Here is a 15,593-nt window from a genome sequence, read left to right on the forward strand (position 1 = left end):
ACACACACACACAAACAAACAAACAAAAAAGAGTGGATTACCTCTAAAGTACAAATAAATACACAAAACCAGAAAATGATTTGCGTCAGAATTTCTTTATTTTTTTTTCATAATAATAAATAAGTCAGAAGTCAGAAAGAGCTTTATTGCCAAGTGTGTTTGTGCACACAAGGAATTTGTTATAGTGTCACAAGCTTCCAGTACACGGAGACAACAACAACACACAGATAATAAAAAATAAGCTGGGAATAAAATACACATATGTATATATAAATAAACAAAAAATAGAAAAATAAATTAAAAAATTAAAAAATAGCTAAAAAAATGTAAAAGTCTTCAGAGACCAAAAAGATAATTGTGAAAAGGCTATACAAATACAAAAACGTTTATAGATATTAATACTAGACATTCAGCAAGCTGTGTACACAAACATGTTAAAGACTCCCTCCCTATATTTATGAAAGTCGAAGTCTAGTTTTAAAATTTTTAATATATGAAATAATAATTTAAAGTAATCTCCAATTTATTATGATTTCACACTTGATTTCGCCTCGTGTGACATAATTACAATAGTGAGATTAGAAAAAGGTTTGATTAGAATTTTTATTTCGTTTTATTATTCAGCTCACTCTTAAGTCATTTACATAAAATCGCGAGTTCTAGCAATGTTTGTCAGGTCATTTATGACTTTTAAATAGAGGTTAAATGTTTTCGGTAAAATTTCAGCCAAGTCCCGCCCCCTGTGTTATCCGTACAAACATCATTCATCGATGGGGGATGGTAGCAGCAGCTCCATGCTGAAATCTCATTGGCCTTCCTGAAATTCGAATCAACAACAGGCGTTCTGATTGGCTGATTCCGGCGCTCGGTTTGCCTCAAGCGTTGAACGCGGTTTATTGTTCCTCCGAGTCAAGAGGCGAAATAGATTTTACACAGACCTTTCCGGATCCCATTCAAAGTAATACTTCGCTGAAATGGTATGTAATTCGTAAATCTGTTTTCTATAACTGTAAATGCCTCTTCTTTTGTTGTAGTGCGTATTTGTCGTCTTTCTAGAGATTCTGCGCTAGCTTCGCGCTAACGCTGCTAGCTCGTGCTGCTAATAGCCTTTTTTGTAGTTGCTATGTATTTAATCTCGACGTATGTTGTGCTAATTTAAACGATTAGCCACCTATCGTGTTTATTTGAGGGGTTGTGTTGATATACGTCGCAGTTGTTGTGAGATTTCTCCGAGCAGGAGAGCTAAGCTAAGCTCTAGCCATCAGCGGCAGTGTGCAGCGGAGCAGTTCATATCAAGCTTATTCACTGTACAGCTCTTCAAAAACCACCGACTCCTGAGAATTGCGTTCTGTTTGTGTAGTTTGTGCAGGTTAATGTCAGAAGCGGATGGAGTATGTCGTAAGTTTAGCGTGGCGGTCATGTGAGCGGGAGATTTCGCTGCTTTATTCGACTCGGTGGCGTTCTGTGAAGCGGCGGATGGCATTGCTGCAAGTTTTTAGCTAAACTTTAATTCATTTGAGCAGGATCCTATTCCTAATGGATGCTTTAATCATACCCTCGGGGCGGGGAACGGTGCAGATTGCCAAGAGAAGTGGAGTATGTTCTCCAAACCTGCATTATTTGTCGTGGAGCTTAAATATACCCATAATTATTTGCATATGAGTAACGCACTAATAATAAATGTATTGATGATTTGCGCGACAGTTGGCACGCTCACCGCTAACAGTTACGTGTCTTTTTTGTTTTTTACACGTAAAAAAGTGTTTTGCTGTAAATGTACTGTATAAATGATGCAATAGTTTGAAATTTCGCGAAATCACAAGATATTACATGCATTTTTTTACATAAAAATGCAATGCCATATGTTTTGTAAATATATTAGTACGTATCAAAATTAAATTACGTGGTAAATTAAACATTAAGTATGTAATTGAATAATTTTATTCATAGTATAGATATAATTATGTAATATTTAATTTGTATGCCAGTTATATTGTTACATAATATGGAAAAATGTTACATTCTACAAATATTGTTACATATTATTTTACTAAATTTTATGCGATGTTTGTCTAATTTTTTGCATATGGGAAATTGTTGCACATTCTACATAAATATTAGTTATTTTTTTGCAGTTGCAGATTAGGTTTTTTTAATGCAATATTTAATCTTTATGTGAATTATATCGATACATATTTTTATATACTTTATAGAAAGATTGCATATTTTTTTATATTTAAAATGCATTCATATTTTTCAGTATACTTTAAATGTGTTTGCACAGCTAATATGCTGATGCAAATGACCATAATTGTCTGCTCATAATATAATGCTAATGAAGTGCTTCGTGCACTGAAATGCTTGAGTATGTCTGTGTGCATTGGATCAGAGTCTGTTGTGTTGTAGGCAGGAGGAAAGGCAGGTAAAGACAGTGGCAAGGCCAAGGCAAAAGCAGTGTCTCGCTCACAAAGGGCCGGACTTCAGGTGAGCGTCTGTTTTCGTGATTTGCTTAAATGTCCATTTGTTAAATATCCTTCAGTCAGATTTTTTTTAGGTTGCAAAGTCTAATAAACAATGTCAGGTGCTGCTTTCTAAGGGAATGCATATCTGAAATCTGTAGTTCCCAGTGGGCCGTATCCACCGGCACTTGAAGACCCGCACTACAAGCCATGGTCGTGTGGGAGCGACAGCAGCAGTCTACAGCGCAGCCATCCTGGAGTATCTCACAGCTGAAGTAAGGCTCGTTAGTGCTGATTTGTAGCGTCCCGCTAATTGTCTTTAATTCTTGTGCTATACAGTCAAACCAATTTATTCAGACACCTTCATTTCTCACATTATAGCAGTTTATTCGCTATCGTTTAGAAAATGGTAATATGACAAGAATTAAACTCATTCATCTTGATAATGTCAGATAACTTTGATAGAAAGGTATGTAATGTATTACAGTCCACCAAAAATTATTCAGCTGTTAAATTTAAGTACACAATTAGATAATACCAATTACCAAGCAATGCTTTTGGAAAAAAAAACTGATTTTGTTCAGCCTGTGAAAGACACTGAAGCAAAATATGCTCAGATTAATTTTTGGTCCCAAATTTTACTGGTAGTGCACTGTATGAAGAATTTTTGGGTGTGTCACAGTTCACTTTATTTTGCTATCCTCACTTACACACATGTGACCCTGGAGCACAAAAGCAGTCTTAAGTCGCTGGGGTATATTTGTAGCAATAGCCAACAATACATTGTATGGGTCACAATTATACATTTCTCTTTTATGCCAAAAATCATTAGGCTATTAAGTAAAGATCATGTTCCATGAAGATATTTTGTAAATGTCCTACCGTAAATATATCAAAACTTAATTTTTGATTAGTGATATGCATTGCTAAAAACTTAATTTGAACAACTTTAAAGATGATTTTATCAATATTTAATTTTTTTTGCACCCTCAGATTCCAGATTTTAAAATATTGTCCGATCCTAACAAACCATACTTCAATGGAAAGCTCATTGATGGCTGGTTTTGTGGTGCATGGTCACAAATGAAGTATAGGGTCCTGCACCCACTAGTAAAAAAATATCAAAAATGATATCTGGTGTCTGAATAATTTTTGCTTGGACTTTAGGTTTTGGAGTTGGCAGGAAACGCTTCAAAAGATCTGAAGGTGAAGCGTATCACCCCTCGCCATCTACAGCTGGCCATTCGTGGAGACGAGGAGCTGGACTCGCTCATCAAGGCCACCATCGCTGGTGGAGGTATGTTGGAGTTTAGTTTCTTTGTGCTGGTTGCAAACACACTGCCGTGTTGACAGATGAGGATGTGAAGCGCTGGTGTGTTTGCCGTCTTCTCGCAGGTGTGATTCCTCACATCCACAAGTCCCTGATCGGTAAGAAGGGCCAGCAGAAGACCGTGTAGTTCCCGCTGGGGTCGCTGTGGACATGGACTCAAGGACTTGCGTTTGGGATGTGACCAGATCGGCTCGTTCATTCATTCATGCGTTCTTTTTTTTTTGTTTGTTTTAAGTTAATATTAATGTTATACTAGCTAGCTAACCACAAGTGATTTGTTAGTTTTGCGTTAATGTTCTATCGCCAAAACTAGAATGGCAAATAAGCCCCGCCCCCTTCAACCCAAATGTCAGGTGTTTTAGAGAGAGACGAACAGGAAGAGTCTGATCTTTCCTGCTGTGACTGTGGAATTGTTTGTTGAATTGGCCAGAGCTATGGAGCTGTTTTATACTGAAATAATAAAAACATTTTATATGAAACAAATAATGTTGTCTGCTCTTATTTTCCTTTGTCTGGCTCTGTCTTTCATGTTTTAATGTTTGTGGGCCAGCATGTCAACCAGAGCTGCGTTTCCCAAAACTAGGCACCGTGAGCTTAAGTACATCGTAGACCCGTTGAAACCAATAGAGCTGCGATCAACTTAGGCTTACGATGCTTTTGGGAAACGCAGCCCAGGATTGTGTTTGTGCAGTCTGCGTTGAGTTAAACGTATTTAAAGTAATGACTTTTGAATATGGTGCATATTTAAATAATATAAACATTTTGTGATGAGTACTTTTATTGTGGAAAAAGTACACTCTAGCATGCATATAAATATCAAGTATTGATGTGTGTATATTTTAAAATCTTTTAGAGCCTAGCCTAATAATATACTGAAGTATGAAACATGTTTTTAGACAATTAGTGCTATAGTTAAATACATTTGTTAAATACAAGTTGGTACTTTTTGACGCAGTTTTATATGTAATTTCACAGTTCTGTGGTCTATGTAAAGTGCTCATTTAATGCAATTAAGCACATCTTTTTTCCACACATTTGTATAGATAATATTTTAAAATTCATGGTCCGTGTGTGTTTATAATTGCATGTGGTGATTAGTAACAGATGCACAACAGTACATGTTTTCTGTGGGTTACACTTTATTTTAAGGTGTCCTTGTTGCAGTATAATTATGCATTTAAGTACTGAGTGATATTAATTAACTACAAGTACTTACTATGTGGTTAGGGTTACTTGTAATTATGCATGATTTATTGTTATAATAGTAAGAACATGCAACATGTGTAACAAGGATACCGTAAAATAAAGTGTTACCAAGATGTTGGTAATTTGATAAATTAAGCCAGTTAAGGCTGTTCTATATGTGTTTAACGGGTGATTTTATTGATAAATGTGATAATTCTATTAAAAAGACTTCTGCTCAGTAATGTGGAACACGGTTTGGGCCAATATAAGACGACTCTTCCCTTTTTTGTTTTCATATTCTTTTTTGTTATGGGTGATAAAATGTCTTCAGAAAGTGTGGACATTGTGTGGCGCTAAAGACCACATATTCGAATCAGATTGAATTGCTATTTCTTTTTAAGTATCCTGTTTCGTGTGAAAAAACAAAACGAATATTTGACGTAAGCCATGCTTAAGCATTAAAAAAAGATATTTTGATGAAAGCCATTCGTGTGTGCACTTCACAGGCCAATCAGATACGTTTGAATATACAGTGCTGTTCTTGTATGCACTTGTGTTAGTTATGTTTAAAGCATTTTTCACTATGAAATACATTTAACAGTAAATCCTCCAAGTGGACTTTCTGTAAAACCTTGCGTATGTTTCATGTTTCAGGGAGCTGCCTGATGCACAAGCACTGATTTATAGCCTAATATAATTTGTCCACATTAACCTTTTCGGTACCAAATGAATCTAAAGGAAGTCTTTGTAGCATCACAAACAGAAAAACATTTATACAGATGCAAGAGCTTTGGTTTTAAATGTCCTAGACAGCTGCAGCAGGGTGAATATTGTTGCTTTGACCTGTGTGTGTGTGTGTGTGTGTGTGTTGTTTGTGCTGCGTCATGTTGCATATTACATACGCAGTCAATCTGTGTGTGCGTGCAAGACTGAACAGTTTTAACCTGGGAATTAAAACAAGATCTCACACACGACTGCAGGCTTTGGGTTATGGGACATCTGCAATGCAGAGGCCTATATATAGCAGAGAGATGGAGGGAGGGGGCTGAGGACAAGATACAATAATATCGATGGAGAAGTTGCCAGTCCCACACATATAATCCAGTACTGCAGGTTTTTAGTGCTTCTGTGAAGTTCTATTTTAAGATAGCAGTCACTGCACTCCTAAACATCATCACCATACAGCGATGGAGATATTTTTGTTTTAATGCATAATGTGTTTCAAATAGGTGATTAAATCATATAAATTAGAAAATCAATTTAAAAAGTATGCATATAATTAATAATAAATTTTCATGTTCCTTTGTGTTTAAAGCTGAGTCTCTTGCATTACTTCATCTGCAGCATGACTTCAGCATTGAACAAATATCTCTATATTATTATTCAAATGAGTAACCATAGCCATTAATGTTCACTGAGATTATTTCTGGCACATAATCATTCCTGAAATGAAGCTGCTGTCTTTTAATAATTAACCTGATTAAATATTTCAGGACTTCTTGGATATGCTTAGTCATAGGACTCTACATTTGAGTCGGTGGTTGACTATCTGCAAAATATGTTCACTGAACAATGCATGATGTGGTAAAATATTTTTATATAATGATGACCTCTAAACTGTAGGCCTAATTATGTGTTGTGCCAGTTTCTTCTTGCATCAAGCAATCATTTAAACAAACCAATAATTCCATGTATTTACATCTTTATTCCAGAAAATAGCCATATGAGAGAAGTCAGATATGTGCAGATTGTCGATCACTGGCAAAATAATGACTGGATATAACTGTATATCCTTTATTTACAGTACTGTTCAAAATGTTGGGATCAGTAAGATTTTTTAATGTGTCTCTACCAATACTGAATTTATTTGATCAAAAACAAACATTGTGAACTATTATTGCAATTTAAAATAGTTTTCTATTTTAATGTATTTTAAAATATAATTTGTTCCTTTGTCAAAGCGGCTTTTTCAGCATCATTGCTCCAGTCTTCATTGCCATAAGATTCTTCAGAAATGATTTTAATATGCCGATTTTCTGCTCAAGAAATATGACTTCATATCTTATTACTGTTGAAAACAGTTATGCTTTTTAAAATGTTTTATGGAAACGATGATAGTTATTTTTTCCCCCAGGAATTTTTGATGATCAGAAAGTTAAAAAGAACAGCATTTATTTGAACTAGAAATCTAATATTATACATATCTTTACTGTTTTGAACAATAACAAAAGACTAATACATTTTTGCTGACACACGTATACTATGTAAACAAAAACGTTTATGTTGGATGCGATTAATCAATTGACAGCACTAATAAAAATATGACCAGTCTTAAAGAAAAAAAATGAGATGACTAACTTGTAAGACTAGTCTATTGTCGATAATAACTGACGGTTTTGCTCAATATGCATCACCAACTTGAACCCGGGGCGAAATCTGCATGTTGAAAATATAGTCTCGATGCGAAGTTATGGCTTGGATTCCTATTGAAAGAGCTGAATTTAGCTGCGAAAATAAACCGAACAATGGTAAATTAAAACATGCATAAGTCACTAACTGTACCCTTACGAAATTTCAGCGGCGTACATTGATAAATGATAGAACATTAAGTAAATGAATTACTCTTTTGATAAAATATTTTATTACATGACAAGCTGTAAAGCTAATGTTGAAAGAGCAACTTTCTTATAATTGCATATCACATATTATTACATATTTGGCAAAGACACAATCACAATTTCAATATTTATTTTAAATAGCTTTGGTGTAGTTAGTAGCTTATAGCGTAGCACTTTAACCCTTGTGAAAATTAACCATGGTTTTATTATAGTAAATGTTTAGTCGTCCAAACCATGTTTTTTTGGTGCATTGATTACCATTTGTATAACCACAGGTTTACTACAAAAACCATGGTTAAACTATGGTTAGTGTAGCAAGACCGTGGTTAATTTGTGGTTACCATGGTTTAAGTATAGTAAGGGAACAGTTTGTAGTTTTTAGATTTAACTGACTAAACACATTTTTTTTTAAAGGGGTCATAGGATGCCCATTTTCCACAAGTTGATATAGAAAACATTTAACCAGATTAAAAAAAAACCACTGGGTGGATCTTTATCATTATAGGATGGTTGTGTACACACACTGCCAACACACATTTCAGTTCAAGACAACTGAGTTGCTACTTAAAAATAGTAATAATAGCATTGCTGTTTGTTAGAGAAAAAGAGGCAGTGTTTGGTTGATAAATGGCTTTATTTGGCTTTAGGGGAACATCACTGTATCAGCAGCTTTACAGTTATAGTGTCAGCACTCCTGACCGTCTCTGAAACATTCGTGAGGACTCTTTTAAGCAGTTTAGATTCATGATTAAGGCATTTACGTACATTTTTACACACATCAAGCAAATCTATCCCACCTCTTCAATATTGTCAAGCTCCAAGTGAATCAGGCCATGCACACTGAACCCCCTCTTGATTGATTCATTTCATGAATAATTTGCTGCACTGTTAATTGGAAATCTTGCTCTTCCCTCCTTTCCGACTCTTAAATTATTTGCTGCAAAAATGAGACCAAATCTTGCAAGAATCCCGCTTTAACGTCACTTTCACTTCACACATTTCCTCCAAACTTTAAGAAAACAAGACTTCATCAGTTTAGAGACATTTCCTTCAACCCTAAAACACAGTACAATGTAACGTGCATTTAAAGAAAAAAAATGTAAAATCTAATCAAAATTAAATTTGAAGTAAGAATTTGTCAGAGCAACACTAGAAGCATATTCTGTGGGCAGACATTACACTTTTTATAAGCACAAAGGTTTATGAAAGAAGAAATGTGATTACGTCACAAAAATGCATAAATAGAAAATATTTTGTGAACATGACACGATATTCAGTTAGTTTCATTAACCCCAAAATTAATAGAAAAAAATATTCTGCAAAAAGAAAATATTTGACGATTTAAGATTTTTGCATTTTTTCATTAAAGTTAAACACCTCCCTCCTGATTCAAACTATTATAAAGTGATAAAAATGACATTTTATTTAAATGATAAAGCATTTATTCATCATGGTAGCATTTGTTGTACTGCAAATAATTTAATTTTTTATACTACAAATGCTGTAAATGTTATTAATTATTCTCATTATTTTTACTGTAATACAATAATAGTTATGAGAATATTAAGACAAGCAGAATATCCAGATGCATTACGCTAATCAGAATTGGGTGTGGGAGCAACAAATCTTAATGGCCCTAAAAGTCATCTTCATTTTCTTTATCCAAAAATAAAAAATAATTAAAAAATGTCTTTTGATTTCAGCAGTGGTCTGGACATATTTCTTGTAATTCAGCAGAAACACAAAAGGGATGGCTAAACTCAGAAGAAAGCCATGCCATGGATTAGAAAGAGAGAAGAAGAGAAATACGTCAAGAGATCAGGATGGAGAGGAAGATTGACTTCGGAAGAATGAATGGATCAAGAGGAGGTCGTTTTTAACACAGGAAGGAATAGAGGGATATTTAGCAGCAATCGTCTCTAAAGCGTCAGAATCTAAATAGCAGAAGGGTTTTCCCACACTACAGATGATACGCAATGCGCTCTTCTTTCTCAAATCCATAAATGTTGAATCTTTTATCTCATCAACCTCGTTTAACTGCATGCTGTGACCGGTGCATTTAAGGAAACCGTGAATGGATGAGCAGATGCGTGCATTAATGTTCAAAAATGTTGCATGCTTTGCATTCTTCCCCTTACGAGCGAACGTAATGAAATGAGCTTGGACAATTTCATTCATGTGGGTATAGATGCCCTAAAATCTCTGGAAAATTAGGAGACGTGGCCTCTCCCTGTGCTTGGCTTGTGACGTACATTCAGGACTCGAGAGAAGCTCTAGATAATGGATATGCTTTTGCTCAATGAATAATTACCTCCTCCAAGTCCAAACTCACTTATGTTTAAAATCAGATAGCACCGAGAGGTTGGAACCTGCAAACTTGGTCCGTTTTGCATTTGGACTGCATGGCATCACTTTCTGCACTCCGGGAAATAATGGCACGTGAACACCAGGAAGAATTAACATTTTGCCATCATTTACGCTCCCCAATGTCCTTCAGGCCCCATATTATTGTCTTACACTCTTACACTCTTAAAAATAAAGGTGCTTACAAGGTTCTTCACAGCGATGCCATAGAATAACCATTTTTGGTTCCACAAAGAACCATTGGTTTAAAGAACCATCTCTTTCTTACCTTTTTATAATCTGAAGAACCTTCTTTCGCCACAAAGAAGCTTTTGTGAAACAGAAAGGTTCTTCAGATGTTCTTTATGGAACCATTTAGACAAAAGAGGTTCTTCTATGGCATCACTGTGAAGCACCTTTATTTTTAAGAGTGTAGCTTTAAGCTAAAAGCTTAGTTTTTTTCATGAAAAAGAAATGCATGGTGATTTATGCTGCAAAACTGCGTTAAATAAAAAAAATAGGAATAGAATGGAATGGAAATCACCCTCCGATGACAACCTTTTTGGATCTTTCAAGTGTTTTGGTTACCTGGACTTGAAGTGAAGCGACAGAAACCTTTCAGGATTTTTTTGGAAATATCTTAAAGGGGTCATATGTCTTCATTTGTCTTTGGAGTGTTACAAGCTGCTCGTGCATATATAAGATCCGTAAAGTTGCAAAGATTAAAGTCTCAAACCCAAAGAGATATCCTTGCTTAAATTGAAGAATCGTCTTCAAACGCCTCATTAAAACACGCCCCCACATGTCTACGTCACGATGTGGGAAGATTTGCATAACACCACCCAAATGTTCACACAAAGAAAGAAGGTGTAGCTTTTATTCTCGCTGTAGTGTTGTTGTCGTGGAGATGCTGTGTGTTTCCAAATATGGTAAGGGGCGTAACATTTCTGTCACTCGGCCAATCACAACGCACTGGATAGCTGGCCAATCAGAGCACACCTCGCTTTTCAGACCGATGAGCTTTGTAAAAATGACACGTTTCAGAAAGGCGGGGCATAGAGGAGAAACAATAATGTACGGTATATAGAAAATAATGTGTTTTTTGAACATTGCATTACACTAAATACACAAACAATGTTATTTTTAGCAACGTCATATGACCCCTTTAATTTGTGTTTTCAAAGATGAACCAAAGTCTAAAGGGTTTGGAATGACATGAGAGTGAGTAAATGATGACAGATTTTTCATCTAGGGTGAACTATCTCTTTAAGATCTGAGAAAACAGAAGATAGGATGTTTACTGGTGGAAAAATGATTTACCCTCACACAACTTCAGAAGACTTGAAATACGGCAGACGAATTACGTGGACGATATTTATGCTGCTTATTTGTCTTTTTGGAGCACGGAGGTTTACTCAGCATCTGCTTTCGCTGCATGAAAAACACTCAAGTAAATGATGACTAAATGTTCAGCTGAACTACTTCATAGGCTCTCTTCATCTCTCGAGTGCTGTACAGAAAACTAGCCAGCCTTCCGTTCTAGCGCTTTCATTACCGGCTCGTTGCTTTCCCGCAGAGATCCAGATGAAATCAGCTGTGCCCAGTGAAATGAGGCGAGGATGAGTGGATGTTGATGTGAATTTGTCGGAGGGACGCAGCTTTACTTGCTCTTGAGCGCAGCGGCCTTCTCGCCCTTGTTATTGTCCCCCTTTTCACTCTTGCTGTCTTCCTTATTGCTATTGCTCTTCTTCACCGTCTCCTTTTCTTTCTCTTTCTCCTTCTCGTTCTCTTTCTGTTCCTTTGGGCTCTTCTTTTCTTCCTTTTCCTTCTTCTCGTCCACTTTTTCCTTCTCATCCTCCTGTTCTTCCTCCTCCTCCTCCTCCTCATCGCCTCCTTCCTCCTGTTCTTCTCCTTCCTCGGCCTCCTCCTCCTCTTCCTCTTCCTGCTCTTCTTCAGTCTCAGGTTTGGCTCCGCCCTTCCTCAGAGCATAAGTGCGGCTCGGTGTGTAATAGTAGGCGGAGTGCTGCAAGGCTCCGCCCACAGAGCTCAGACGGCATTCCTCACCTTCCAGCAGCTTCCTGTTGGGAACGACCATATATGGGTATAGATGGAACTCTGATAAATGACACTAAAGGTCATTGCACACTGAGTCCAAAAAACATCATCCTAAAAATTCGTCACGCATAGAAACCGTGCACACTGAGTCCGATGCGTATTAATTAATCCGTTGCGGATAAACAGTACTAAATGGAGTCTTCAAGCAGTGAGGATGATTTTGTTTTCCTCTCGCTTCTTAAAAAGAGAAAAAGAAAGGAAATATTGGAACCATCCAATCCTGAGATATAGAGAAGAAGGAGAGTTCTGCGAGATTATCTAAGTTTACTTCAGGATGTCAGTGGCTCAGTTTAATGCTTTGCTAGCGATACTAGAGCCACATGTTACAAAGAAGACCACCAGTTTCTGTGAACTCAGGGTGCAAGGATCTTTACAGTGCTTTGTGCTGCGAGACGAAGTGGATCAACTTGACAATCGCCATTCTGGATTTTGGCGTTCGCTTTAGTACCGTCAAACGATTAATCGTGATTAATCACCTCCAAAATAAAAGTTTTTGTTTACATAAAATATGTGTGTGTACTGTGAATATTTATTATGTGTATATAAATACACACATGATCCGAGTTTTTTTATGACGGACAAAAGTTTCGGAGGCAGTGTGTAAAAGTGATTGACACAATGTGAGGTCGTATTTATTTTTCAACATGCGAAAATTTCGGACTCAGTGTGCAATGGCCTTAAGACGTGGAATTGATCGTTTTAACGTGACGTCACAGCCTTATAGGAACATCATCTGGAGGGAAAAACGAGGCTTTTGCTCCATTGACTACTCCATTATGCGGTTTGCAATAAATAGTAGTTTAGTAAAACGTTGATATTAAAAGGCGAAATTCAGTACACACCTTATTGATGATGCATACTTTGTATAGGCAAGCAGACGAACCCAGAATATACACGCAACACATAAAGTTTCACATTAAATGGTTTCCCATAGAAAACCATTATAAAGAAAACATGGAACCATTTATGCACATTACATCCATATTCCGGGCTCATCTAAGTAAGCATAATCAAAAAGGTGTGTACTGAATTTGTTCTTTTAATATCACTGTTTTAAAAAGCATTAAGGCACTTTAAGTGTTTTTCACAATCTTTTGTCGCGCTGTTTAGTCATTGAAATACTCCATATAATATGGAGTGCAAATGGCCAAAACTTGCATTTTGTTCACATATCTTTGTTTTATTCTTTTGATAGGTGATCTAAATATTTAAGGCTTGGATGTTTTGCCCTCCAGGTCTCCGAGCCGGTCACAAGACTGAAAGCTATTGATTTGGCAGCAGTTCTGAGTCTGACCTGTAGGCTGCGATCTCGATGTCCAGCGCCATCTTGACGTTTAGCAGGTCCTGGTATTCACGCAGATGACGGGACATCTCACCTTTGGTGCTCCTCAGAGCAGATTCCAGCTGCTGAATGGTGTCCTACCGCACAAACGAGACCTTTTTAAGAGAAATCTTATGCATTTATTTTGAAAATGTCTTTTTATACAGTGCAGTCCAAACGTTGAAAAACAGTTTTATTTAAACCTGAAATTCACTGATAAGCAAATTTTGTGACATTAGTCATGTGACTCTTTTGTGCAGATCATTCTCAAACCACGCAGGATCACATGATCATCAGGTTATATTTATAAATTTATTTTTTTTTTAATTTGAACTTTTTTCTTTATAAAATAATGATGTTCTTCCCAGGTTTAGTATCGGTAACTAAACCAAGAACTAAAACCATAAAAACATTTTGATTACCTGAAATGAAATAAACATTGACTGAAATAAAATAAAACTTTTAATCTTATTTCAGTTAGTTGCCAAGGCAACATTTATAATTTTAGTTTAAGTACTAAAATAACTCAAATGAAATAAACTAAAACAAAAAAACTATATAGTTTAATAAAACGTATATAGAATCCCCCCCCCCAAAAAAAAACTAATAAACATTACAAAACCCAACAAAATGACATAATAATTTAATTAAAATTAAAATTAAACTTTTATATAAAGATTATATAAAAATAAAATCTAATTCAAAATATTAACCAGAACTATAATAATATATCGATGATACTAAAATAGCTGCTTTGGATAAAAGTGTCTGCTAAATTAGTGAATTTAAATTAAACTTATTACGTTCTTATTTCTGAAGGATGATTTGACACTAAAGATTTGAGTAGCAGTGATGCTGAAAATTCAGCTTTGCATCACAGGAATAAATAACATTTTTAAATATATTAAAATAGTAAAAAATCTTATCTTCATAATATAATTTATAATAGACTTTTTTTCAAATGACATTAGAAAAACGCAAAATAGGAGCAGTTTTACTGGTGGCCCCAACCCGATCTCATGAATGTGCGTTTCAATGGCACGATTTTCTGTTTCTATTTTGCATATTATTTATACGCAGAAATGGACTTTGGCACGCATATGATGCGCAATTGGTAGGTTTAAACTGCATATTATATGCACGCAAAAGCTGTGTATTATATGCATGCCAAACACGTGCGTATCCTATGCACGCCAAAGTCAGTTTCTGCATAAATATCACGTAAAATACAAAAAAAAAAAGTGCTATTGATACGCATTTCATGAGACCGGGCTCAATGTGACAGTGAAGCGCTGTCACCTGCAGCTCGCCGATCTCGTTGTTTTGGCGGTCCTCCATCTCCACCAGCTGTCTTTCTAAGGCCTCATTATGGGCTTTCAGGGCCTCGATCTCCAGGGTGCGGGCCTGCAGCTGTCGGCGGTACTCACACAGCTCATCCTTGGACTGCTTCAGAGCATCGGTGTTGCGCGCCGCCACCTCCGTCACAGAAGTGAACTTGGAGCGGTACCATTCCTCCGCCTGCTGCTGGTTCCGGGCGGAGAGAGACTCGTACTGGACACGAATGTCCTTCAGGGCTACAGCGAGGTCAGGCTTACTGACGTCCATCTCAACAGACACCTGAGCGTGAAGAACAGTCAGCTATTACTCAATAATACAAATAACTTTAATATACATACTGTATGTGACCCTGGACCACAAAACCAGTCATAAGGGTACATTTTTTGAAATTCATATTTATACATCATCTGAAAGTTAAGGATCAAGGTTTGTTAGGATAGGACAATATCTGGCTGAGATACAACTATTTGAAAATCTGTAATCTGAGGGTGCAAAAAAATCAAAATATTGAGAAAATTTCTTAGCAATGCATATCACTAATCAAAAATTAAGTTTTGATATATTTACGGTAGGAAATTTACAAAATATCTTCATGGAACATGATCTTTACTTAATATCCTAATGATTTTTGGCATAAAAGAAAAATGGATAATTTTGACCCATACAATGTATTGTTGGCTATTGCTACAAATACATACTTTTAGATATGCTGTTATTTGTGAATGCTACTGCTTATGTTCGTAACTGCTTTTAATATACAGTTTTATCCTGATTAAAGCTTTAATACAGTACAGCAACCGCACGCATTAAACCATGTTTAATGCTTCTCATAGCTATGTGAAAATAAGTGTATAATTGGAACAGTTCATTGTTGGAGCTGAGCT

General features: G+C 36.1%; 2 protein-coding genes across 2 annotated transcripts in view; one reads left to right on the forward strand and one right to left on the reverse strand.

Moving 5' to 3' along the window:
- Positions 1-846: 846 nt before the first annotated feature.
- On the forward strand, positions 847-4,099 carry LOC107670385 (histone H2A.V-like). Its single transcript, XM_016462967.1, has 5 exons — positions 847-977; positions 2,407-2,484; positions 2,621-2,734; positions 3,627-3,756; positions 3,855-4,099. The coding sequence occupies exons 1-5, from the start codon at positions 975-977 to the stop codon at positions 3,914-3,916; spliced, it is 387 nt and encodes a 128-aa protein (XP_016318453.1). The 5' UTR covers positions 847-974; the 3' UTR covers positions 3,917-4,099.
- Positions 4,100-11,052: 6,953 nt separating this feature from the next.
- Positions 11,053-15,593, reverse strand: part of LOC107670379 (low molecular weight neuronal intermediate filament-like) — a gene marked incomplete at its 5' end in the record, with an annotated part of 9,214 nt that continues 4,673 nt past the window's right edge. The window contains 3 exons of the mRNA XM_016462959.1: positions 11,053-12,013; positions 13,345-13,469; positions 14,671-14,988. Of these exons, the coding sequence (XP_016318445.1) occupies positions 11,596-12,013; positions 13,345-13,469; positions 14,671-14,988 (861 nt within the window). The remainder of the gene's footprint in view (positions 12,014-13,344; positions 13,470-14,670; positions 14,989-15,593) is intronic.

Source organism: Sinocyclocheilus anshuiensis, unplaced genomic scaffold (assembly GCF_001515605.1).
Source record: "Sinocyclocheilus anshuiensis isolate Anshui unplaced genomic scaffold, SAMN03320099.WGS_v1.1 scaffold1021, whole genome shotgun sequence".
NCBI classification, from domain to species: domain Eukaryota; kingdom Metazoa; phylum Chordata; class Actinopteri; order Cypriniformes; family Cyprinidae; genus Sinocyclocheilus; species Sinocyclocheilus anshuiensis.

Coding starts and splice junctions, on each gene's coding strand:
- LOC107670385 (XM_016462967.1), top strand. Junction 2,485..2,620: donor CACAAAGGGCCGGACTTCAG/GTGAGCGTCTGT, acceptor TGAAATCTGTAG/TTCCCAGTGGGCCGTATCCA. Junction 2,735..3,626: donor TGGAGTATCTCACAGCTGAA/GTAAGGCTCGTT, acceptor CTTGGACTTTAG/GTTTTGGAGTTGGCAGGAAA.